The sequence below is a fragment of the Caenorhabditis elegans genome, chromosome X, assembly GCF_000002985.6.
Source record: "Caenorhabditis elegans chromosome X".
NCBI classification, from domain to species: Eukaryota; Metazoa; Nematoda; class Chromadorea; order Rhabditida; family Rhabditidae; genus Caenorhabditis; species Caenorhabditis elegans.
In genome coordinates, this window is record NC_003284.9 from 7,205,688 (window position 1) to 7,228,799 (window position 23,112).

The 23,112-nt window shown below is 37.2% G+C and overlaps 3 protein-coding genes and 20 non-coding genes across 27 annotated transcripts; 13 read left to right on the plus strand and 10 right to left on the minus strand.

The window, feature by feature from the left end:
• Positions 1–1,031: 1,031 nt before the first annotated feature.
• On the plus strand, positions 1,032–5,069 carry ZK867.2 (Ionotropic glutamate receptor L-glutamate and glycine-binding domain-containing protein; the record flags this gene model as incomplete). The annotated part of the gene is made up of 7 exons (NM_001368523.1): positions 1,032–1,172; positions 1,214–1,307; positions 1,735–1,823; positions 2,509–2,668; positions 2,715–2,865; positions 4,040–4,289; positions 4,890–5,069. The coding sequence occupies 7 exons, from the start codon at positions 1,032–1,034 to the stop codon at positions 5,067–5,069; spliced, it is 1,065 nt and encodes a 354-aa protein (NP_001355384.1).
• On the plus strand, positions 3,392–3,576 carry ZK867.13. The gene has a single exon (NR_071445.1). It is a non-coding gene; the product is annotated as an Unclassified non-coding RNA ZK867.13 (non-coding RNA).
• On the minus strand, positions 3,450–3,562 carry ZK867.10. The gene has a single exon (NR_071446.1). It is a non-coding gene; the product is annotated as an Unclassified non-coding RNA ZK867.10 (non-coding RNA).
• ZK867.7 lies at positions 3,776–3,901 on the plus strand. The gene has a single exon (NR_071447.1). It is a non-coding gene; the product is annotated as an Unclassified non-coding RNA ZK867.7 (non-coding RNA).
• Positions 5,070–6,017: 948 nt separating the features above from the next.
• spp-22 (Saposin B-type domain-containing protein) lies at positions 6,018–8,269 on the plus strand. Its single transcript, NM_001029833.3, has 4 exons — positions 6,018–6,154; positions 6,210–6,290; positions 6,647–6,763; positions 8,095–8,269. The coding sequence occupies exons 1-4, from the start codon at positions 6,020–6,022 to the stop codon at positions 8,209–8,211; spliced, it is 450 nt and encodes a 149-aa protein (NP_001025004.2). The 5' UTR covers positions 6,018–6,019; the 3' UTR covers positions 8,212–8,269.
• On the minus strand, positions 7,367–7,508 carry ZK867.5. Its single transcript, NR_071448.1, has one exon. It is a non-coding gene; the product is annotated as an Unclassified non-coding RNA ZK867.5 (non-coding RNA).
• On the minus strand, positions 7,636–7,783 carry ZK867.23. Its single transcript, NR_071449.1, has one exon. It is a non-coding gene; the product is annotated as an Unclassified non-coding RNA ZK867.23 (non-coding RNA).
• Positions 8,270–9,000: 731 nt separating the features above from the next.
• On the plus strand, positions 9,001–9,149 carry ZK867.20. Its single transcript, NR_071450.1, has one exon. It is a non-coding gene; the product is annotated as an Unclassified non-coding RNA ZK867.20 (non-coding RNA).
• A 117-nt stretch (positions 9,150–9,266) lies between these two features.
• On the plus strand, positions 9,267–9,588 carry ZK867.18. Its single transcript, NR_071451.1, has one exon. It is a non-coding gene; the product is annotated as an Unclassified non-coding RNA ZK867.18 (non-coding RNA).
• A 271-nt stretch (positions 9,589–9,859) lies between these two features.
• On the minus strand, positions 9,860–10,001 carry ZK867.17. The gene has a single exon (NR_071452.1). It is a non-coding gene; the product is annotated as an Unclassified non-coding RNA ZK867.17 (non-coding RNA).
• A 16-nt stretch (positions 10,002–10,017) lies between these two features.
• ZK867.19 lies at positions 10,018–10,182 on the plus strand. The gene has a single exon (NR_071453.1). It is a non-coding gene; the product is annotated as an Unclassified non-coding RNA ZK867.19 (non-coding RNA).
• A 599-nt stretch (positions 10,183–10,781) lies between these two features.
• On the plus strand, positions 10,782–10,926 carry ZK867.22. Its single transcript, NR_071454.1, has one exon. It is a non-coding gene; the product is annotated as an Unclassified non-coding RNA ZK867.22 (non-coding RNA).
• A 73-nt stretch (positions 10,927–10,999) lies between these two features.
• Positions 11,000–11,179, plus strand: ZK867.15. The gene has a single exon (NR_071455.1). It is a non-coding gene; the product is annotated as an Unclassified non-coding RNA ZK867.15 (non-coding RNA).
• Positions 11,180–11,408: 229 nt separating this feature from the next.
• Positions 11,409–11,552, minus strand: ZK867.11. The gene has a single exon (NR_071456.1). It is a non-coding gene; the product is annotated as an Unclassified non-coding RNA ZK867.11 (non-coding RNA).
• Positions 11,553–12,117: 565 nt separating this feature from the next.
• On the minus strand, positions 12,118–12,389 carry ZK867.8. The gene has a single exon (NR_071457.1). It is a non-coding gene; the product is annotated as an Unclassified non-coding RNA ZK867.8 (non-coding RNA).
• ZK867.9 lies at positions 12,136–12,407 on the plus strand. Its single transcript, NR_071458.1, has one exon. It is a non-coding gene; the product is annotated as an Unclassified non-coding RNA ZK867.9 (non-coding RNA).
• A 2-nt stretch (positions 12,408–12,409) lies between these two features.
• Positions 12,410–21,140, plus strand: syd-9 (Zinc finger protein syd-9; the record flags this gene model as incomplete). Of its 5 annotated transcripts, none has more annotated exons than NM_001375059.2 (9): positions 12,583–12,918; positions 14,490–14,540; positions 15,286–15,412; positions 15,459–15,930; positions 15,989–16,104; positions 18,184–18,254; positions 18,306–18,525; positions 19,755–19,945; positions 20,080–21,138. In NM_001375059.2, the coding sequence occupies 9 exons, from the start codon at positions 12,781–12,783 to the stop codon at positions 20,356–20,358; spliced, it is 1,665 nt and encodes a 554-aa protein (NP_001362162.1). The 5 variants fall into 5 exon arrangements, with proteins under 5 accessions (NP_001379833.1, NP_001362162.1, NP_509214.2 ...); NM_076812.7 differs by having other exon boundaries at positions 12,781–12,918; positions 19,755–19,901; positions 20,080–20,096; NM_001392799.1 differs by lacking the exon at positions 14,490–14,540 and having other exon boundaries at positions 12,410–12,918; positions 19,755–19,901; positions 20,080–21,140.
• Positions 14,657–14,870, minus strand: ZK867.21. Its single transcript, NR_071459.1, has one exon. It is a non-coding gene; the product is annotated as an Unclassified non-coding RNA ZK867.21 (non-coding RNA).
• Positions 14,672–14,888, plus strand: ZK867.6. Its single transcript, NR_071460.1, has one exon. It is a non-coding gene; the product is annotated as an Unclassified non-coding RNA ZK867.6 (non-coding RNA).
• On the minus strand, positions 16,803–17,019 carry ZK867.16. The gene has a single exon (NR_071462.1). It is a non-coding gene; the product is annotated as an Unclassified non-coding RNA ZK867.16 (non-coding RNA).
• ZK867.14 lies at positions 16,803–17,061 on the plus strand. Its single transcript, NR_071461.1, has one exon. It is a non-coding gene; the product is annotated as an Unclassified non-coding RNA ZK867.14 (non-coding RNA).
• On the minus strand, positions 17,376–17,515 carry ZK867.12. The gene has a single exon (NR_071463.1). It is a non-coding gene; the product is annotated as an Unclassified non-coding RNA ZK867.12 (non-coding RNA).
• ZK867.4 lies at positions 18,901–19,095 on the minus strand. Its single transcript, NR_071464.1, has one exon. It is a non-coding gene; the product is annotated as an Unclassified non-coding RNA ZK867.4 (non-coding RNA).
• Positions 21,141–23,112: the final 1,972 nt, after the last annotated feature.

Here is a 23,112-nt window from a genome sequence, read left to right on the forward strand (position 1 = left end):
TAGGAGTATTCAAATATGTTTTTTTCTGATTTTGACGTTTTCACGTGATTATCTTGGACACGAACAAATTTATATCAAAATTAAATGTTCCATCTCAGTTTTAATTGCTCTTTCACAATGTACATCAAAAAAAAACCTTTGAAGTACAACTGCGGCACCGATTGCTTGTGAAAAATTCTGATGATGAAAAACCAAAATGAAACAAGGAAGAACGACGGAAATTATATTAACGAATCTATCAATAAATATGCTTATGGAAAAATTGAATACACTAAGGCAGCAAATGAGATCTTGCATAAAAATTAGAGGAAATAATCGAATGGAACGAGGCGGTTTGAGTAAAGTGAATGCATGTAAAGATCACATTGCATTATCACACCAGATACACTTACAGATCTACTTATACTTTAATAGTGCAAATGAAAAAAGTATTTATAACCATAGAAAAAACAAAAGTCGTTAATTGACACAATGAAACTGTACTGTGGTTTTAATCCGTAGACGACTTCTTCACATCATTATTTTACTCCTTCCAAAAAAAAACCAATTCTTTAAGTAGCAGGTACCTGGCAGCGGCAGCACTTTGAGAAAAAATAGACTGGTCAAGAAATTTGACGACGTCCATTTGAATATTTATTCAGCAAATACGTCTCGTTTACCTGCTCTTGATTTCCAATTTCCGCGGTAAATGTGCTCTTTTTTACTAATTTTGTGCAGAAACTTCACTATCTGTTGTCATTTTTTCAATTGTTCTTTGAAGAATACAGTTTTGCAAGCATTTTTGGCGGAAACTGCATTTTTCTGAGTTGCTTCGACATACTCCAACAATTTTACATTGAAAACTCATGTAAATATGTATATGTTGTTTGGTTTTAAAAACATAAAGATATAACAAATTCGGCAAAGTTTGAAGGTCGTTCAAAAGTTCAGATAACCAAAAAGTTACATAATATTCAAGAGAAAGAAATGTGCCGAATTTTAGTAACCAATCTCTGTCACAATATTCCATTTTCAGATTCTGTTGTTTATAAATGACTAATATCAGAGTTGGTGTTTTCCCGCTGGAAAACGATGCTCAGACGTGCTTTGAAGTTCCAAATTGTAAACATCCGGGTGCTGAAGTAGAAATTCTTAAAATGATTTTCCGCCTAATTGGTGTTAATTATACAATGGTAAGTGTTTTATAATAACAGTTAGTTAAGTTATTGTTTAGATTGATGTTTGGAAAAAGTTTGGCCAACAATATGACTTTGGTTCAAAACAGAAAAATGGAAATTGGTCCGGAATGATTGGATTGTTACAGAGTGGTAAAAATAGGCAAACATATATAATGCATATATCAAAAAAGAGTAGTTCAAAAATTCACTTTTAATTTATATTTCATTAAGGAAATTCAATTCAAACTAGAGGACGTGTTCCATTTTATAAATTTGAATGTCACAATTTCTAAGCTTCTAACAATGGTCACTGTAGTTTTTTATGGTGTCTTCTTCACAAATACTAATTCCATACATAACCGGTGTTTTTAGCAATACAAGCTAGTAAACGCTTTATTGTTAATTTGCAACATTTCTTGTATTTCCTTTCTGTTTTATGATTTAAATTAAGTACACTTTAATAGTAGCTCGTCAACAGACTGAATTAAACTTTTTGACAAAGTCTTCCTTTGGAATGCAAGAACCGGCAGATTCAAATTAAAAATTTGAAGCGTATAAAAATCAAAAAATAATTTAGACCAGCTCGACATGATTGGACTTTCAATGAGAATTGCTCCTGAAAGAGAGGAGGTTGTTTTGTTCTCTTATCCAACTCGAGTTTTTGAGGTTAGTTTTTTTTTCGCTTACAACATTTTATAGTATGTGAAGTCAGCGAGGGAATGCACATTTAAAAATTACTCATATCTTGCTATAATCACCAAATATCATAGTAAATGTTTTCAAAAATGTTCTATTAATTTTTGCCTTTTAGTGCAGTTAAAAAACTGTGAAAACTCAGTTCTCACCTATCGTTTCGTTTAAAAATTGTTACGTTAAAATTTTAACAATTAAATTATAGGTCAATAAATTCCTTTATTCAAACCGGCATTTTCACAATTTCTCAGAATAACTTTGGCAGTTTACCAAAACGTTGACTAAAAATTGTTTCAAAGTTTCTGAATTTTTTAGATTTAGGATATTTTTACGACATTCAATCATGTTAGATTATTGTAGATGTATATAGACCAAATCACTTGCCTACGATTCCATATTTTTAACAGCTTAATTTAGAGTGTGTTTATTATTGCACCTCCATCTGTAACTTGTACCCGCCAGTTTATTTTCAATGCTTTTTCAAAGTCAGTTTGGATTGCAATTGGTTTGCTAGTCATTCTGTTCTATGTTTCTACATTATTAATAAACTATACTAAAATTATACACTTCTACAAGAAACAGTGTATAACTGGATTCTTTGTTGAATTAATTTCGGCAAGTTTAGTGGCTTTTACTGAATTTCAAGTCAATTTTTCAGACAAGTATTCAATCGTTTCCTGTAAGCTCTCGAATGTTGCTATTAATAATTTTGATTGCTACTTTTTTCATATCACAACTATATCAAACTGATATGTTAGCATTTTTATCCGTTCCATTAACATATAGCATTCCATTTCGATCAATTAAACAAGCTTTAGGTAAGTTTCTTGAAATAAACATGTTATCATTAACTGGAAACTTCAGAGCTTGTTGAACATCAAAAAATGTACATTGCCGCATTTGAAAACCAGACATTGTTATGCACTCCAACGACGTGTAGCCTTTTCCAAAAGTCAATTGATAAAAATCCAGTGAGGCGAGCAAATAAAGATACAGAAGTGCAAGACTTGATCAAGTAAGTTATTTTGATTTTCCATGCGCTAATAAAGTTTTTGTCAAGAGAATGAAAGTTTCAAACTTGTTTGCATACATATGTATTGATTTATTATGCGTGGCTCAGATGAGACAAACACTGTTATTAGTCGTTTTTGTCAGTGAAGCACGATGAAGCATGCTTTTTTTGATAACCGGATACCATCCGGTTTTGTTAAAACTTATTTGAAGTAGTAAAAAAAGTTTTTCACTGTTTTCGTTAAAATACAATGTTCATTTTTTGGTTTTTAAAAAAGGGGTTTATTCACAATTTTTATGTTTTTTTGTTGCAAAAAGTAACCGAAAAAATTAACTGTTTTGTCCGTAAACTGTTTTTGTTTTTCATTCTATGCTCTTCAGTTGTTGTTTAAAAAGTTTTTAAAAACAATGATTTTCTCTGTCTTTTTAAAGCTTCAAAATGCTTATAAAATTAAATTTCTCCAAATTTACCTTTCACATTTCTACCGTTTCTCAAATGCATGCACATTCATCTTGCCACATGTTCATTTATGTCTATATGCACCCTCGTATTTATCTACATCAAATTCGATAATTTGCATACAAAGTGTAAAGCATGGTAGCAAACAGGGTGTTGAGGAAACGATGTGTCTACTCGTGTGCGCGAGTCGAGTCGGGCTCACCGAGTCGTGTGCTGTTTGCATATAAATTATATACGTGTTTCCGTTGGTCCCGAGAATTGGACCACCGTCATCATTTTCCTCCCGCTTTTTCAATACTAGACGAATTGGGCGCACAGCTGGGATCTACATCTGTCAGTTTGTGCTTGTGCCAGGCGTACAATAGTCACGGACGTTGTACCGTAAACACTGTACCAGACGGTCGACAGACGGTACTGTACGCCCAAGAGTCATAATCCGTGGAAACCGATGCAAAACCTAATTATGGTGAGAGGAACTGAACGTGTCCTTGTTTCTCGAACATACACACGCGTTGCTCTCGGCTTCATACGTGAATAGGTTAATGTGAACCCTTCGAGAACAGGTGACTTTCACCTGCTGTCCTCGAAATTAAAAAGAAATGGGAATCGGAATTGAAAATGAGTTGCAAGTGTCATTTTCTGTTTTTATGACGTAATGAAAAATGAGCAAAATAAGAAGCCGAGGAAAATATGCTAAAGTAAGAAATGTTTTATTTAGGAAAGGAGGCATCTATCAATCGACAGTTGACAGTGCGCTCTTACCTGGACAACTTTCTTGGCTAAATGTTGATCAGAAGTTTCTGATAGTACGAGATGAAGATGCACCTTCCTATTACGTAGCATTTACTTTTTCAAAGAAACATAAGAAGCTACTGAAAAAGTTCAATAGTGCACTCATTGAAGTGTTGCCAGCTGTGTCTCTTATTACTATCGGACACGGATATAATACAAAGAAAAAACCATTTGAGGTAAGTTAATTTGTAGATTTGTAAAATTACAGAGATCCTACCGTATCTTTTCTATTATTCAGTATGATAACTTGCATTTTAGGTGATTTTACAGATATCAAAAATAGTTATCATACAACACCGTAGAGTAACAAATAACTAATGTTTTGCGAGTTAATAGTTTTTGAGAAAAAACAAAAATGGAATTGGTTGTGCAATGGAATGCAAAACTAATAGAAACATACCTTATTTTTCAAACAATAGTACCTAGCCGTAACTCTAAAACTTCAGAATCTGCTACGTAACTTGAAAATGGTGTTTTAAACTCAATTATACAATACTATTTTTTTGCTTTGTTTGAACTATAACTTTGAATCTAAATTGGAAGAAAATGTGTTAAGAATAATTTTTGAGATAATGTAATTATAGTTTTTAACACATTTTGATACAGACTGCTCTTCAAAATAACTTATTTTTTCTGAAGTATCATATTTGATTAATTGTTGTTTTTTTTTGTATTTTAGTGAACTTTACTGATCACTGTTATGAAATTTTCCAATTAAAAAATGCACTTATTATGATTTTATCACGTGGTATTTAATCATGACTTTAAACTTTCAGATCCGAACTACCAACCCGAGGTCATCATTATCAATCAACAATCATCTTTGGCAATTGTTTCGCAGTTTCATCATTATCTCCTCCATCTGTCTTTTTGTCTTTGGTTTAGAGATTCTTTTTCACTTTCTCTTCCACTTTCGCTCATCTAAATCATATTCTCTTGCATTATTCACTCTGTGAACTTTCTCACCGAACCTCATTTTCATTTCGAATAAAAGTACCAAACTATCGGATTCCGTTCCCATCTGACTGCCTGATGAACATTGACAGGCACATGTGGTGTGATTTGATTTTGTCGAGGATGATGACGCGGAAGCGGATCGACGCGTGGATGAGAGCAAAAATAACGTGTTATAGACGAGAAAAAGACCACGAGTGCGCCTGTCCAATCAGGTTTTTATGTGAGTTTACATCGGACCCTTCGGATGACAGAGGTGATAGGGTGATATAATTCAGTTTATGCTTTTGTTTCAGTCTAGTTCATACCATTTAACTTCACTCAAAAGTGGACTACCGAAGTCTATGACTATTTCTAGACCGAAAATGACCGAGAACTATTGAACTTTATATTAAGACTTTCTGAAAGTTTCTCGAAAAAAAGTTATGACCGTACAAAACTTTGGCAAAAAAGTTTTCAGTTAAAACCTCGAATTTTCCCCACTTATCACTGTCAGTGCAACGGACGAAGTTTTTAATTTTTTTTAGCTGAAAATACTTTTGAACAGCTATAACTTTTTTAGTGATTCTGAGAATGTCTTCCTAAAATTCCTAAAACCTAAAATTGAATGTATTCTGAACTTTTCGCAAATAAATGGTTCATGAATTGGACGCAGAGACTACGGTACACAATTGCAACTTTATTCCATTTGAAATGCATATTTCCCCTCCAACCGTTTGCCCACGACAAGAAAGTAAGAGGATCTGACCGGCGAGGCAACAAAAGTTTCTTATTGACTGTCTATTGTGCACCTTTGAAGTGTCCGTTTTGGCAAGCACGCCCTTTTCTTACCTTTTCTCAGTCACTGACCATTTCATTTGCTCAATTGTTATTCTTCTAGCACCACCGTTCCATTTCATTATGTTCATATTTCTTTGAAGTTGTGTTAATTTAAAAACTTTTTTTATTCCAGATGGTTCAAATTATCAACAGAATTTTGATCTCAGTTTCCATATTCTACTTGTGCTATGCACATCCTTACAAAACAAATGCAAAGGATCTCGAAAAAGACCGAATGCTTACTACCAACGAGTACTATGTTGAAAAGGTTCGAATATTTCCAATAAATCCTCATCTCAAAATCCCTCTTCTTATTCTCTCAGGTGAATCAAATGGCCGGCATTAGCTGCGACTTGTGTATGCGAGCCGTTTATGGTGTGAATTATGATTTCATACAGCTGAAGGTAAGCGCTCTTGATTGGATTTCTCCTTCGTTTAGAGCCGCTGTCGCGGTCAGTTGGTCATAAGCTGTTTCTTCCTGTTTCTGTGTGTTGTAAGTGTATGCTGGTTGAGGGGGGGACTATGACGACGTCACAGAAAGGCAGTCAAAATGGCTTTTTTCCTTATTTTTCTAAGAAGAAGACGAAAAAGAGAAAGGCATCTTCTGTGACAGGCAGCACCACACACAGCTCACTGCGCGCACAATATATATCGGAAAAGGAAAATAAATATCTTTTATTTTTTGGTTTGGTTGACTGACTAACTTGCCAGAAGCTACAGAATCATAGGAGAATTGCGAAAATTTAATGATAAATTTTAGAAGGACTTCATTGAAATGATCCGTCTTGACTGTGAAGCATTGTTCCATGAACGGCCTGAAGATATCTCCGAGTGTATTCGATTCCTCACTACAAAAGTGGAGAAGTATTCAGGAAAGGTGAGCTCGTTTCTAGCGGCTAAGTCCCTTATGCTTCTCTTTCTCTCTCAATGTATCTCGCGCTTTCCGTTTTCACAGACAGATTTGATATGATAAACTTGTAAAGTGCTAATGGCGGTAGCAGCGCACGATATAATGCCACATGATTAAACCTGATATATCATATTTCTGCCTGGTGCACAGAATTAGCATTCATTCACACTGTTGCCCCGGTAACCGTTTCTTACACACGTACACACACATAAACTCATTTTTCATATACAGAATGTATAGTGCAAGTGAATGATGAATGGAATACAAACATGCAGAAGATTGGTTTGAACCTCATTAGTTGCTGATTCTTTTTGTAGAACCCTTTTCCTCTTGATATTCCCAAAAACAGGCAATGGTCATTAAAAAGCCTTCTACTACTGTACGTTAGTGCCAGATGGTCTTTTTGCAAGCAAGACAATTGTTTATAATAGGGAAAAATGCGCGAGAGGAGCATGCTGGAGCACTTCTGTACTGACAGCTTCAGTAGACCGTAAACAATTTTTGAAACCGGATGAGGGTGACCACCAAAAAACCTATAAACACTTTTTTGTACACCACCATTAATGTTTAGAATTGCGAATTACAGGAGAAGAAGTTGGAGGAAATGTGAAGAGAGAAGGAAAGATATACATTTTTGTGCATGAATTTTTCAGCTTCATTTGCAATTCAAAAAAGTGGTCGGTGCTCCCACTCTTCCTCCCCACTCGGTCCTGTCCCATAGGAAAACCGTAGAGTGACTTTCTGACAAACTTCCGGAAAGTCACTCTAAAATTGTTTACGATTTGGAACTGAAGAGTGGGAGGAAGAGTGACAAATATACATATCTATTCAGACAAAAGTAACAGAGTATATACAGAGAATCAAAGTTTAACAAATTGAATATTTACGCTTTTTTCTTTGTTTCCTGAAATCCGCTTCTCCCCTCTCAATTTATTCGAATCACATCATGCACTAAACGATCTCTTCATCTCATCATCTTTCAACCTGTAATTTTGAATGAAAATCTTAATACCCATCCATAGTGAATCCTTTTGATTTGTTGTGCTCCGAGCTTTTGATGAATTTTCTGTGCCACCACAGTTTCCACAATCTCTCGTAGGCCCCCTTCTTCTCTAATTACCATCTTCAGTTGCGTGACGGTCGGCACAACAGCACCGACATCCACCGAGCAGCTGGCACTTGGTGTCCTTCTCTAAAAGCTTATACCACCTTGATAATTACGTACCGTAAACAAGCATAGATTGAATTTTACATGAGCGCGGTGTCAGGACAGCTAAAAGACAGTTCTGGAATTGCAGGTGGAAAAGATCTTGGACTCTCGACACGTCTGTGTACTTCTTCGAGTTTGTGCGGCCAGTGATGAGGATTACGTGTTGAAGAATAAACTGAGCAGCAACAAAACGGATATGCAATGATTACAATTTTTTTTTGATATTTCATAATGTTAATCCCAAATAAAACGATTTTTAATGTATTCAAAAAATTATCGTGGAAAAAGTTACTGAAAAATGTAGTTCATTTAAAAAATAATTACTGTGCTATAAAAATAAAAACAAGACGATTCCGTCAGTGAGAAAAAACAAGCCTAAAATATAACAGTTTGTTGAGCAAAATTTTTCGACTTGTTTATCAAATAGATGTTTATAAAAAAACTAAATTCAAATTCCCCCGTTGGTCAGTTTTGCAGGAATTCAAAATCAGTCTATTTCAGCCACTTTTGCTGATTTCAAGTTAGTTTTTTTCTCATTTAACCAGAAACTTCTAGTTTTTTCTCTCTTTTAAAATGTTAATTAAGACACTCATACTTCGAGGTTTAGAGTTTTCCCACATCCACGTCTTCTTCTTTTTTGAGAAATTTCAGAAAAACTCAGAAGAAACAGCATTTAAATAAAATTTACCGATGGCAACCGTTAATTAAAAATATAACATTTATACATTTGGAAATATTTTTTTTGTTTCAAAAATGAAAAAAAAATCAAACTATTTATAAGTGCCAAAATATATTTTAGACAATTATCTTTTATTTCTTTTTAAAGTTTTCACATTTTAATCTTTATCCCTTATTATACAGTAAAATTATGATACTAGTTTCTTTCCAGAACTCTCCGCTTATTTTCTGTATCTCATGTATACCAAAACCAAATAGCCCGAGGCTTCTACCCGACCGAAGACGTATTCTCATAATTTACTCGAGGTCTAGTATTCATCTTATTCACAGCAAGACGAACCCTATCGTTTTGTGCTCCGTTCTGTCTTGTTTTCTTCCGATGTGCACACTGTAATAATGCGTCTTGTGTACGTCTGTCGTTGGGGGATGAAAAGGGGTAGCGGAAAGAAAATTCTGTTTATGTCTATATAGGCAGTGCAAATGACGAGTTTCAACGAAGCGCAAACCATTCATTCCCTTCTTTCACAAGAATATATTCTTAATTGGCGAAAGCTTTTCCCGCTCTCTTACGCCTTCTCTCACTATCTTTCTCTCTTGTGCAAATCGGGCGAATGAAGCTGTCAATGTTGCCGTGCGGGACAGATAGTGAGCACAGAAGACAGGCTGCTGTGACGCATGGTGGAAAGAGCTCCTGACCATTTAGGCAGTGGCAGGAGAGCATGAAGAAGCCATGGTTTGAAATGGAAAGACAGCACTTGAGCGTGCATGCATCGAAGCCCCGGCGGTTTCTCGGTGCTCTTCGGTGAGAAACGACCGACTGGCGGTCGACAGAAGAAGATGGAAAAGTAGGTCCGTCTCTCGCGCAACGAGGTCCTTTTCCTTTCCTCTTCATCTCGTTTTTCCTTCTTTTCTGGTGGGTGAATAGAAAAAGGTTGACAACCGGGTACGACTACCGGCTTCCCTACATACAACCTACAACCCATAAAAATATAAAAGACAGAAAATAACTTTCCTTTTGTGCTCAATGGAGCCTGATGCCCTTCTCTTAAGAATATACTTGAAAATTGTTTTACATTAGGAATGGTTTTTCGGTTTTGAAAAACTGAAAAAAGTAGAAAAAGATTAGAATTGTTTTTGGCAGTGTTTTTGTTACTAATCCCAGAGTATGGATAACCACAATGCTCCAGTCAGCCTGTCATCATGTGATTGCTCACTGCAATCGTCTCTGCCTGTCGACAATTGCCTAGCTCTGGGGAGGTCGTGCCTGGGCCGCCAACGAAGAGAACTCAACTTTTCCGAGACGGACCGGCTATTAGAATCGTTTCGTGGGTGTACGCGGGGGCATCTCGCTTCCCTGTCGTTTTCTCCTCTACTCGGTCCCTGCCTGCATCAAAGCTTTACTTTCCGACAAGTACTCTGGAAGATTACGGCGCATCGGTTTTTGTGAGAAGAATGGCAAGGGAAAAGCAGTGTCTCCGGAAAAGAAAAGGAAACCGACATATTGGGAAAAGAAGTGCGAGAATTTTTGAAAAGAAAAATGGTTTCGAAAGGTTTTTCACTAGAACTTCTTAATTTTTAGTTCGTTCCTCAATTTAAAAATGAATTAGCACCAGTGAAAATTTGTTGAAATTAATTATATAGTGCCAAAATGACCAAATATCATAGTAAAACTTTTCAAAAAAAAAAAGGAAACATTTTTATTGACAGTCAAAAAAATTAGCAATTACTGAGTTTTTGCCACTTTTTAAATGAGGAAACTTTTGCACTTTTGCATTTTCGAATTGCTACAATGTTCGAATATTATTATTTGAAACATAAGCAGACCATAAAATTTGAGGATATTTTATTATCAACGACTACCAAAAAAAAACTGATTACCATTTTTTGAAACAAAATATATAATTTTCTGAAAAATTCTGAAAAGATTTTACTATGATATTTTGCCAACTGAGTTTTTAACAATTTACCCACTGGCGCTGTCCCACCTCTAGGATTTCAAAATGTTAATTGATAAATTTTGAGAGTAAATTCATGCCGTAAAATAAACAATTCGCACTGAATTAGACACATAGTCTTCAACAATACATGATTAATATCTTCTAAATCCCTTTTTCTGACTGAAATCGACCACTTCCTATTTGGTCAAATTGTAGATTTGGTGAATTCATCAGTGAAGCTGATAGATCACAACATGTTTATCGTCGGACTTGCCGGACAGCAGAGACTAACAAGCGAGAGAAGCAAAACGAGTGAAAAAAGAAAGTGGAGAGAGAGCATAAACACATAGTTTATCTGTATTTCAGAATGTCTCCACAATTCGCCTGCTCTTTCGTCTCTTCATTCCCCTTTGAATATTTTTCTTCTTCTAGCTTCACCAGGTCTCACCAATTTGTCACGTCCAGATCCGCCTACACGGTGCGATGGATAAGTGTTGCAAGAAGGGACACGACAAACTGACATACAGGATGAAGCCCTTAGCACACGTTTTATTTTACCGCTGTTTGGTTTCCAAATTGGAAATGTGAAAATGGGAGTGGAAAGAGGAGAAGAGAAAGGAAATGAAAAGTAGAAGCAGAAATGGTTAGTGACAAGCGCCGCGGCATGCACTATGCTCATGACAGTCATGAGATAGACTACGCAGTTGATCTTTTTTTTGGTGGGAATTTTTTTCAGTATTAAAAATAAAAGTTTTATATTGTGAATTTTGTTGAAACAGCGGCATTATTTTACAAAAGTACGTACGGTCGAGTGTTCAGTCAAGGCCGGTGACCTCTTCACAGGTTTACTGAGAAGCGTAAACACGAACCACATGTTGCAACATACACCAGTCAGATTTTTTGTATTTTTCCAACATCTTTCGTATCGTCCGTTACAGCTTTCCGTTTTTGCGGGTTTTCTAATGGGTGTCAGTTTTCAACCGCACAGGCTCACTATCTTGTGTCTATTCCCTCTCTATCCGCTCATTGATTTTTTTGGTGATTACGGCGCACGGCAACTGTGTACAATTTACCTGCTCGCCTGTTTTCGCCAACTGTCATCGTCATGTTTTCTTCATCTACCGCGCCAAAACTCCCCCTCCTCTCTTCTTGTCGGTTTTCTTTTCGTTTTGTTACTGACAGATCTTGTGAAATCTAGAAATGAAATATTATGAGTTTTTTTGTAAAGCAATTTCTTCGCCCAGATGTTTTACGCTGTTGAGTATAGTTTCTTATTAGTTATATTAAATTAAGTTTGAGAGTGTAATAATGTGTTTGTGAGACAAGCTGAAACATGAAAATTGAATCAAGTAATTTTATTAAACGGATTTAGTTTTGATAGCTAGCTTCAAATACAAAAATGAAACCCGTTTGCAAAAATCTAGTTCTGTATCCATGTTCATTTGTAGGAAATATCCCGAATAATGAATAGTTTTGTGCCGTATCCGGCTGGCACAGTGTGCTCGGCGGAAAAGGCTTGAGCTCTGGTGCTGCTTCTCCTCGACCAACACATTCACTCGCTCCACACTCCCATTCCGACTAGGAAACGAGCTAGCTGTAGACAGACCGCCAAGTGACGAGTGACCGCATGAATCAGAGAGAGCTTCAAGACTCGTCTCGGGATACTGAGTAGGCACCCCATAGCAAGCCAGAACGTTATGCAAAATAGGGCGGAGCCTCCACGTCCCCTGCCTGTCTTTCGTTTTCTATCGTCCACATCGTCGTCGTGGAGCGCCTTCCCTGTTTGGAAAAGAAGACGTGGTCACCCTTCTATTCACTGTAGAGCTCCGTGCCCTCCACGTCCACGAGTTGAGCTCTCTCCGGCTCCGGCGTTTTCTGTCGCTCCACCCCTTAGGAATAGCTCGGAGCCCCACCCCTCTCTCTGTGCGCCCGTCCTGTCCGATCGGTCGGCACTCTCCTCCCCCCTCCGTCCGTCCTTTTCATCGTCTCCTTCTACCAGGAGCACGTTTTACCTTTTCCTGGCACCCATCTATTTTGTGGACAGGGTCCCTCTCTTCACTCCAATCATACTCACTAAATCGTTATTCACAAAACATCAACGTTGGCACAGGTTGAAGAAAAGCTGACGTTAAAGAAAACAGAGTCGTTGACCATCCTGGATGTCTGTGTGCGTATCACCGCTAGTACAAGCAACGATTCTGATGACAGAAGAGAGTCTGACATGTCCTCAGTGTCCGAAGTCATTTTCAAGTACAAAACTCTTGCAACAACATCAGCAAATGTTTCATACCGATAAAGTGAGTCACAGTTTTGCATCATTTTTATGTGTTTTTATTGTCTTATTTGTCGCTATCTGATCCAATAGGCCAAATTCGCTCATTTTCTATTTTTGTGCGCTAACTTTTCGATTATGAAAATCTCGCATCAGATAGGCAGCGCACTTTGATGAATATAAGTACAATTCTAGAACATCAAGTTAGAGTAGTTTTCCCAGTAGCGAGAGTCATATTATAATTGTATTAGAAGATCAGAGAGTATTTTGTTCCATAAACCATATCTGTCGTATTCCATTCGATTGTGTATTCCATTCGATTGTGCAACACAAAAGTTTATGAGCCTATACGATACTGCACAACAGTTGCCCACCCATACCGTATTTCGCCCAGTAGAGAGGCCAGGCGGTATGTTTCGTTAGCGATTGGACAGTTCTACAGTTACACTGCAGCAGTTGGCGCGCATAGTTCGCTTTGGTAGATAAGATATTATCATAAGAATCTAACAAATGCACTCTGTAGTACCGTCTTTCAGTGTTTTATTGAGTTTTATACTCTTTTTTGACCTTAAGTTTTAAATATTTGATTTATACTTTCAAATATTCATTGCATCCACGGTTTATCTGACAAGATTAGAATTTTAAGTATGTTATTATGTAGACTGGTAGCTCATTTAGTTTTGATCCTACTATCAGAAAGTGCACCAGATTAATCACTTGTGTGAACTGCACAGAAAAAGGAAATAGTTAGGACGTAGACCTTGACAACGGAAACCACACCTTTGCTCATGCTCGATCTCGCTTTCTAATCTTATTCAGCTGCTTTGCCACAAGAATGTACTTTTGAAGAACCCCTTGATTGAACTAAGACATCAGAAGCCGGTATGAGATATAATGAGATATTTTTAATTACGATACATTTTACCAAAACAATAAAATCTTAAGAATATTACATAGATACATATAAGCAAGACACTAAGCTTTTTAGATTTTTCTGTAGTGGTTCTGTTGACATTCGATCATAGAGTAGTGGTGTGCACCGCTAACTGCTTCCAGAATTGGCGGGACCTAGTTGTTTACGAGGTGTGTGCTCATTTTCCTCTCCTACATACTTGCCTGTTTTCTCTCATCGAAAATAAGACGACCAGCGCAGCAAGGCACCTGACCTCTGGACCAGCGGGGTTTTCCGGTTCACTCTTTTTCCTGATCTTTGCGAAAATGTCATCTCATCCATTTACTGTACAACATCGCATCTTCCGATATATAATCTGATCGCAGTCGCATTTTCATTTTCACCCAGATGGTTCAATGGTAGTTTTGTGTTTTGTGGGAGAAAGATAGGGGCCAGATGCTTTGGTGAATCGCATCGTTTTCCGTCCGTCTCGCCCACATTGCTTACTATTTTGCCATCGGAAACTTTGTCCCTCGCTCCTCCTCCGGCATCTTGTCGCGCTGCTCTGTCATCTACTTGTTCCTTTTTGTCGGTGCACGGGGTATTTTCCGCTCTAGCGATATATTCCGCCTAGTTTTTTTCCAGTTGAACTATCTTGTCTTTTTCGCCGCTTACTCTTTCTCACGTTCCATTTCCATTTTCAGTCTGTACTCCTCTCATTGAAGTCAACCGATGCACCAGTGGGAATGGATCGAGTAAGTAGACAAAATCAAGATGATAAGAAAGACGCGTCTAATAAAGCCATATATCATGCTCATTTGACCGTCAGTATAGAATGAGCAGAAATAGACGAAAATGCGGGGAAATAACGTGTGGCTGCCATTCCACGCAAATTTAATCATCCGTGTGTTGCGTTTCTGTGCTCCACGCAAACACACTAGAACCATCATGCCCTCCTCGTTTTCAAGGAGCCCAGCCTGCTGCTGCCGGACGGTAATGAAAACCGACCAGTGTTGATTGTTTATGGCTGCCTATCCCCTTCCTTTCCGTTTACTCGAAAAGCTGTAGAAACCCATTGGAAAAAGCATGCACAATAGAGAGTACCAGAGAAGGGCGCAATAAATTTTTCAATCAATTTCGATTCTGTGTGCGCAGTGTGTACGCGCAGACCCACATTTTTCTGATTTGATTCATTTGAAACCAATCTGAAATCGCAAAACCACAAAACCATAGAAAAAGAGCAGAAGCTGGTTGTGAGAACAATCAAACGAACAAGATAAAAGGATGACGTCATTGAATGTGTGCCTGTGTGTGACATATGTAAAAGTATTTGAAAGAGATTAGGGATTAGGACTACAGTTCTTGATAGACTTGTAATACAAATTAAAAATTGAGACTTCATGTCTTATATAATCCGCGAACAAGATATTCAGCTAGGATCAGACCGGTTTCATATACCCATAGCAAAGTATAATCTTTTTTATGAATTAATAATTTCAGGCATTCATATGTGAAACATGCGGGAAAGCTTTTCGGTTTCGGTCCAACTTAGCAGAGCATCGATCAGTACATACAGCATTAAAACCTTATGTCTGTAAATTTTGTGGCAAATCCAGTAGGTTAAAAGGTTAGTTTTTGATTAGATTGATAAAATTAAAACAATTATTTTCCAGGAAATTTAACAAAACACATATTAAAACATCACAAAAAAGAGCAGAACGAAGCAATAGCAAAAGATGATATTATTGTAAAGAAAGCACCAAAAATAGTAACCAAAGATAATGGTCCAACAACAAACGGATCAACACCAACTACCTCCACTGCAACACCATCCGTAATCACAGTATCTAGTGCATTAGCGAGTAGCAACGGTCATAATAACAACAACAACAATCATGCAGTGAACAACAATCTGAGGACGATTAAAATGGAACTCGAAGATCCGGACTACAATTTAATCGCCAAATCAGCACCGACACCAGTTGTTTCGAAGATTGTGGCAACACATACAGTGACACCAAGATCTAGACCTACGCCAAAAGATATCAAAGAGATTCTGGAGACGATCGCTCCATCCGTGGGAGTCTCAGAGACACCTGAGGAGATGTGCCTTTTGCCAAAAGATGCTTCATCTGAAAGTGACAGGTAGGTAATTTTAATCATTTTCACATTCTTAAAGTGTTTAACAAAAACCTTTTTTTAGGTCTGTTCTTATCAGCCTTGGTTTTGATTTTGGATCAACGTTGAGCTTGAATCACCAACAACTCCAGCAAGTAGTTCGTGAGCTGAAAGGAGAGCTTAGTATTTCTCCAGACACGGGTTAGTTTTATTAGTTTTTTTTTAATTGAGAATAGAACGTACGAGTTAAACTTTGTTTCCTATATACTTTCATTTCTAATTCTCTTTATTTTCATTCTCATTGTTCTTATAAAATCTTATCTTTGAAACTAGAACTGTCAAACTAAGGATTCTAAGAACCATCTTGTTTTCTTTTTTTTTTTGAATTCAACTCAATTCAACTCCTCGCATAAACTTTTATGTGCAGCAACTGCCATGTGGCGTTCCTTCATTGCCTGTCGGGACGCCAAAGACAAGAAAACGACAGTGTGGAGAAGTGTAAAGTGATCTTAACCTGTTCCGAGGGAAGGATAGGGTCATTCATCTAGTCGCCCATCTTAGTTTACTGTAATACCGTTGTTCTCTTCCCATTTCTTTTGACTGACAGAACTGATGAAAAATGGTTAGAACACAGCTGTCAGTTTGTGAATTTTGAAGTTTTTGAGTTTTTGAGTTATTCTACAAGACCACTTCGAAACCAGTCTTCTCATTTCTCAGCCTCTTCACTTTCTTTAATATTCTTCATACGGAATTGATAGTGAGCTGTGACGGACGGGTGGAAGAGGAGTGGACTGCAGTCAAGAAAACTGCGCAAAACTTTGTATGTCGGTGTGTGTCGTGTCCATATATATCCAGAAGTCGGTTTTGAAAACACAGGACCGCCGTTGGGCAAGGAGGTCCATCATCGTTTCTATCGAGCAACTCCATCTGTGTGCTCATGCGTGCTCGCATCGATTTTCAATGTACGTCGCTTCTGTCCGTCCCCTCCGGCGAAGGGATGAGAAAAGCAACGGACTGCCCGACTGACAAAGCACAAGCAAAATTGCAAGCGCGTGGAAAAAAGGGACCAAGAGTGGGAAGGCCCCGCGGCACACTACTGTTTGCGTTTGGGCACCATTGCACAAAAAGTCCTCATACTCTGGAAAACGCTTCGCCTGTCTTAACCAATCGCCGGTTTTCTTTGTTGAGGGGGTAGTGTGCATTTTTCAAGCACCAAAAATTCACCGCGCACCATTCTCCAGATTGGAAATGAAGGGACGACGACGACGACGGAAAAGAAAGGGAAAAAAACGATGGAATTGTGTGTACACTTCGTCTCCTTTCTGTTCTCCTGTGTATGTGTCTTGTGCTTTTTCTGTGAAAGTGAATGATGTTGAAGCTCCAACCAAGTGTGTTGCTTCTTCTCTCCTTCTATTCTATATATGGACTGAACAGTCGACGACAACCGCTTTCTTTTGTCGCACAAAATTGCCTTTCCACGACGACAACGACGCTCATGCACAAACTCAACTCAACCGGCACAAAACCAAAAGCATAAGCCTTTCCTATTTCTTTTCCTTCCACCCCCGGAAGGACAGCAGGTCATTTAGGTTGCGGGCAGACAGGTGGCTATAATAGCGAAGCCCGTTGGTCGATTCTCTTGTATATAAATGTAAATGCACACGAGTTCTGAATAGGAAACTAGGAGCAACCAAAGACAAGAGTAATACGTGGGGATTACATTCAATACATAGAAATGAACGGTCTCACTTTCCTACTTTACTTCGCGGTGTAACATTGATGATTTATGGCCTCAAATGGTAATCTTTTGCGCATCTGGTGAAAAGAGGATAAAACAGGGAATACTCTTATGAAACAGGGAATACAGTGAGAACAGACGGGCAGCAGACGTGTCATGGCAGATGGAAAAATCTTTGATGAGAGGATTAGAAAACGAAAAATTGAAAATTGAAACAATGTTTAACCGTACAATAATATTGCAAAATTTACTAATTGTAACTATGGTTCAAAGATGGGATTTCGAAACATTTCAAAAAAATGTTGACATTTTTTTTCATTAACCTGGTGAAACTTTTCAATTTTTCTATCGAAACTTTGACTGAAATTTTTTTGAAAATCTGGAAAAAATTTGGAGTGCTTAATTTCAATATTATACATTTTATACAAAATCACCACTACCGACTACTTTTTATTTAAGAAAAATAGAAGTCCTAAATTTTAATTGTTTCATGTCAGACTATTATCAGAGTTATAAAAATACTGATTTCTCTTGTTTTCCAGTACAATCCGATCATTCCGACGACTTTGAGCAAGACAGTCCACCACCAATGGCAATTGCCAATATCAGCACGGTACTTTTAAACTAAAAACTCTATTAATTTTTATCTCGATTTCTACTTTAGGTCGGTGGGGAAGCAACGTTGGCAGCAATGATTGTGGCCGCTACAAATGCTTCCGGACAGCGAGGCGATGGAACTCCGGATTCCACAGACACTCAAAAGGGATGCAGTCCTCAACGGGAACTGTCTCCTGAGAGTGATCCAAGTACATCAAGTGGTGACTCGTGTCCATCTCCACCGAAGATGCTTCATTGCAAGGAATGTGGAACGCTTGTTAGGAAGAGTGAGTTTTGATTTTATTTCTGTCTAAAACGTCTTGTTCCGCATCTGATTTTTCTATCTAATCCAACATCACCAACTATTTTCAAACTCTGCATGAGCTCATTTCTGTATTGTTGTGACCGACAACTGCCAAACTGCCAAACCCTGACGAGAGCTGGTTTCAAAATTTCAATTTCCCTTATTTGACACATGAGAGCACCCGACAACCATGTGTACACACAGACAGAAAATGTCGTCGTCAGTTTTCAACTCTAAATGGGACTGAGACGGGGAAAAGAAAAGGGTTTTCTGGTAGGCGCCGTTGCCCACAAACTCATCTACAATGTCATCTATATTGGCCTCCGTCGGTTGCCAGTCAAACACACACACACACACACCCAATGTTGGCATACAAACACAGAAGCCGTGGCTTCTCCTTCTCCTTACATTGCATGTTCTCTCTGAAACACCCCTAGGGAGTACTATTACCAGGCGGTTGAGCGCGCGGGGCGACGTCTGTCCGTTTTAATCCACACAGACCATATCTTGTAATAGGAGAGCTTTTGCCATGCCTGCCTGCCCCTCTCTTTTAGGATCGATAGGCAAGTGCTCTTGAAGCCGCCAGGGACCGACCGAAAACCGGGAAACCGGCACGCACCCATTCGTTACAAATGCACGAGCAATATGATTACAGGGTGGTGGAATAGAGATTGAAATTGGCCTATGGTCTCGGTAGGCAACACAGCTTTCTTGGTATATTTTCTAACCCACACAGTGAAACCCTAGTAACGATCACAATTTTTAAACAAAATATTATCTAAGCTGACGATCAATGATCTGTTGTGCCTGAACTATCTCTAAGCCCATCATTCTGTGTACAATGCGAAACAAAATCACACTACTTTGCTTTATCCGACAGGCACAGAAGAGCAAGACAGTGTACAAGAGAAAATGGGTCCGCGGAAAGCAGGGATATTGCCTAGAACATATGGCACGTAAATAGATAGTGGATTGGGCGATGGGCGCGACAGTTGATATCTGTCCAATGTGCCGACAGTTGCTCGACAAAACACATTACTGCTTGCCTTTCATTCCACATTGACAAAATGTGGGGATGTGAGACGGTTAAGAAGAATGAGTTGAGTTGACGATTATGAGAATGATGATATGTTCATAGAGAAAACAGGGGTGCATGGCATAAAATGAAATCTAATTAAACTAGACAATTAAATATATTCTAAAATCTTCCAGGTTCTCATCTCCCGATTCATATGACAATGAGCCATGGTTATCCACCTCCACTTGTAGCAGCTCCAGTTGAAGAGAAGCCAGCTCCAGAACAACCGGTCAATGCTAGTTCTCTTCATAATGAACTCCGAGTCATCTCAAATGCCATCTGTGAGCTCAAGGCCCAACAAGCAGCTACTCCAAGAGTTGAGCAGGTAGGTAGGAAAATGCTTCTGTGATGTGTAGTTAAAGGTATTTTCCAAGCCGGCTTGATGAGAATCTTGGAGTAGCTGAATGAATTTGCTTCAAAATCTACAGAAAAATTAATATTTAATGTTCGAATTTTCAGGCACTAACGTATATTGACTCCCGTGTTGGTAAACTTGAGAGGAGCTTGGAGACTGCATTAAACTCCATCTACACCCTTGTGCAACTTCAAACCGGAATGACGAGCAGTGTGAATCGATTACGTGAAGATTCGACAAAGAACTTCTCCGACTTGAAAACAAGAATGGAAATGTCGCTGTCACCAATTAAACCATTCCAGCAGCGGTTCTCAAGAGAACGATCGTCGTCGAGCTCAGTAGAAAGGTCACCATCCCGAGAAAGATCACGATCACCCCTGTGAATTTAGTTACATATGTTTTATTGTTGATTAGACATTGAATATCGTTATCCATTAACCAATTTTTCTTCCTTACGTTCTCAGAGTCTCTTTTCAATTGCTCAATCACTTTTCTAAGTCAGCCATGCATTTTCGTTCTGCTCTTCCCGTTGGTGTTTTTTCTAATCGCTCTCGTCACTAAATCTCAGTCAACTACCCGATGTGTCTCATTATTAAATACTCTAGTCACTTTTTTTTTCCATTTTTGTACTCGAAATTGATTCTTGATGTTTCTTTCTCCCGGAATGCATACCTCATTTCATTGTTAAGGGTGTGGTGGTGCCGGACACTGTAACCACGGATAACCCCCCATTTTGTTGTCACTTAACTTTCCCTCTGAACAAACTTGTAGAAACTGAATATCTTCTATTTGCACCCTCATCTTTCTATAAATCTATATCCACTAACATCCCAGTACTCGAATCTAGCTTTTAAATCAAACCCCTCCCAACCATTACGGATAATTGTTTTCAGCAGCATTTGTTGTTGATTTGGAAATGTTTCACTTGATGATAACCTCATGAGCTACTGTACTTAATATGATTTCGCCAGTTTCACTGTTCTAAGTTCCAAACTAATGTATCTCAAAAATGAAAATCACCTCTATTTAAAAATATTTATGCGATATTCATTTGTTACTCATTTTGTCTGTGTGTTGCCAATTTGTCTTCCTTTTCAGAATCTCTTACTTATTTTTCATGACTTGTTTTGTAAGAAAGAATTCAATAAAATACATTGAATATGAACTAATGCATTGAAAAACACATTTGCAAACAAATCATTGACCTCATGACGATTTGCGCTTTAATCTTTAATTTGTAACAGTTCCAAAAGCTTGACAAATAATAGGGTTTTGAAGTTCTTTGAGAGACAGTATCGATACTTTGTAAATATTTGCTGTCTTTCAAACTGTTTCTCTTTGATCAAGTTTTCATGCCTCTTGATAATTGTATATACGAATTCAATTTACGATACACAAGTCAGACTAGCTCCCATAAAAACATTTTGTTAAAGAAAAACTGCATTTCCTATTCCATAAAACAAACTTTTAAAAAATTTAAAAGCAGAATCACAACACTTACACGAATTTTGTTTGTGTTCACTTAAAATCGCCCATAATAGCCAACCAGAGAAAATTCTCCATCTATTTATAGATTTTTTTTTTAATATTTGAGGCACAATTACGGTGTTTTAACAGTGAAGATAAATTAATTTTTGAGAATCTTTAGAAAAAATTGCGTATTGGACCTCACAAATTGTTTTTGTTTGAAAAATCATTAAACGGAAAAAAAAAGTTTGCTAAATTGTTTTTTTTTGGTTTTCAAGAATTTAAAATTTTATTGTTGATATTTCTCAAACGATATCTGACCATTCTGATGTTGAACCACATACATATAATTGTTTAGACACTTGCGCTTCTCCGCTTACATACTGAAATTTACAGGAAAATGTTTTAAGAAACTCAAAAATTGTTGAGACTTGAAAAAGCTTCTGACCCTATCCAGCTAAAGATGAATGTAAAAAAGATATTGGAATCATTACAATGCAACTCTGAAATAAAAACTATAGGAATAAAATACTTGAAAACCATTAAAATTTTGAATGGGTATGAAGAAGACAACAACAATTTCTTTTTTAGATTTTCAAGGTTTATTTTTTTGTAAGTAATTTGTTTGGTTTTTTTTTAAATTTAATAACTTTAGTTTACCGTATTTTTTAATTACTTTTTTCAGGCGGTCATCATGATTGCAACACTAATAGGAACGCAATTATAATTTTCTAGCTATCATTTTTAGGTTTTCTTGCATTTCAATTCAAATAACTGTGACATGATTATTGCTAAAACTGCACAAAATTGAAAAGTACATTCATTGCTTGTCGCAAAAATACTTGAGGTACGCAACTCTCATATAGTGTGCAAAATTAAATGTGTTTCATTGGAACATTTGATTTGACTACAATTATTCGTCATCAATGGCTCAAAAAACTAAAACCTTACAACCTTACTTATAAGGGTTTTATGCGCGTAGATAAAAATCCGTATGATTTGAACAACTATAATTTGAAAATTTTGTTGATTTTTCAAGTTTATTACTGTTTGATATTTGGTTTTAGTAATCTTATTACTGGACATGGTTATGGCAACTAACTTTCAAAATAATGTTATACATTTAAATAACATGATCAATTCAATTAGAGAAATGTTTAAAAAAAACATTGCAGCTGCAGGCACACATTATGTATTTCATAAAATTACACTGTTTTATCTTTTTGAGCATTTCACCTATTTTGGGAAGAACTGAGACCATTCGTCTGTTCCACTTTGAATTTGAAACGTTGTTCAGAAAAATTTGATCACTTTATGTTCTCAAGCAATATATTGTGACAACGTTATGAAATGAACATGTGTCTTTTTGAAAAATAAAATAATTTAAGTGTAGATATTAAAAGTAGCATAAATATGATTTTATTGCTAAAACTTATTCTCGAAAAACAGTTTATTTTTAAGTTACACATCATCCAATTTGTTAGTCAAGCGTTTTTTGGTAAATCTATCCATGTATCACGTGGTTTAACTTTGAGAACTCATAACTCGAGTTTTTCGATTTGTTTTTAAAATGTTGTTTAAAAAGTAACCGTCTAAAATTTTTTAGATCAATTGTTCAATGTTAAGCCGTAAAACATCATAGAAATTGTTTTTCATTTTTATGTCAGAAT

Bases quoted from the DNA above. Each gene is read 5' to 3' on its own strand.
- spp-22 (NM_001029833.3), top strand. From the start codon at position 6,020: ATGGTTCAAATTATCAACAGAATTTTGATCTCAGTTTCCATATTCTAC. The intron at 6,155-6,209 runs GTTCGAATATTT...TTATTCTCTCAG, and splicing joins ACGAGTACTATGTTGAAAAG to GTGAATCAAATGGCCGGCAT. The intron at 6,291-6,646 runs GTAAGCGCTCTT...GATAAATTTTAG, and splicing joins ATGATTTCATACAGCTGAAG to AAGGACTTCATTGAAATGAT.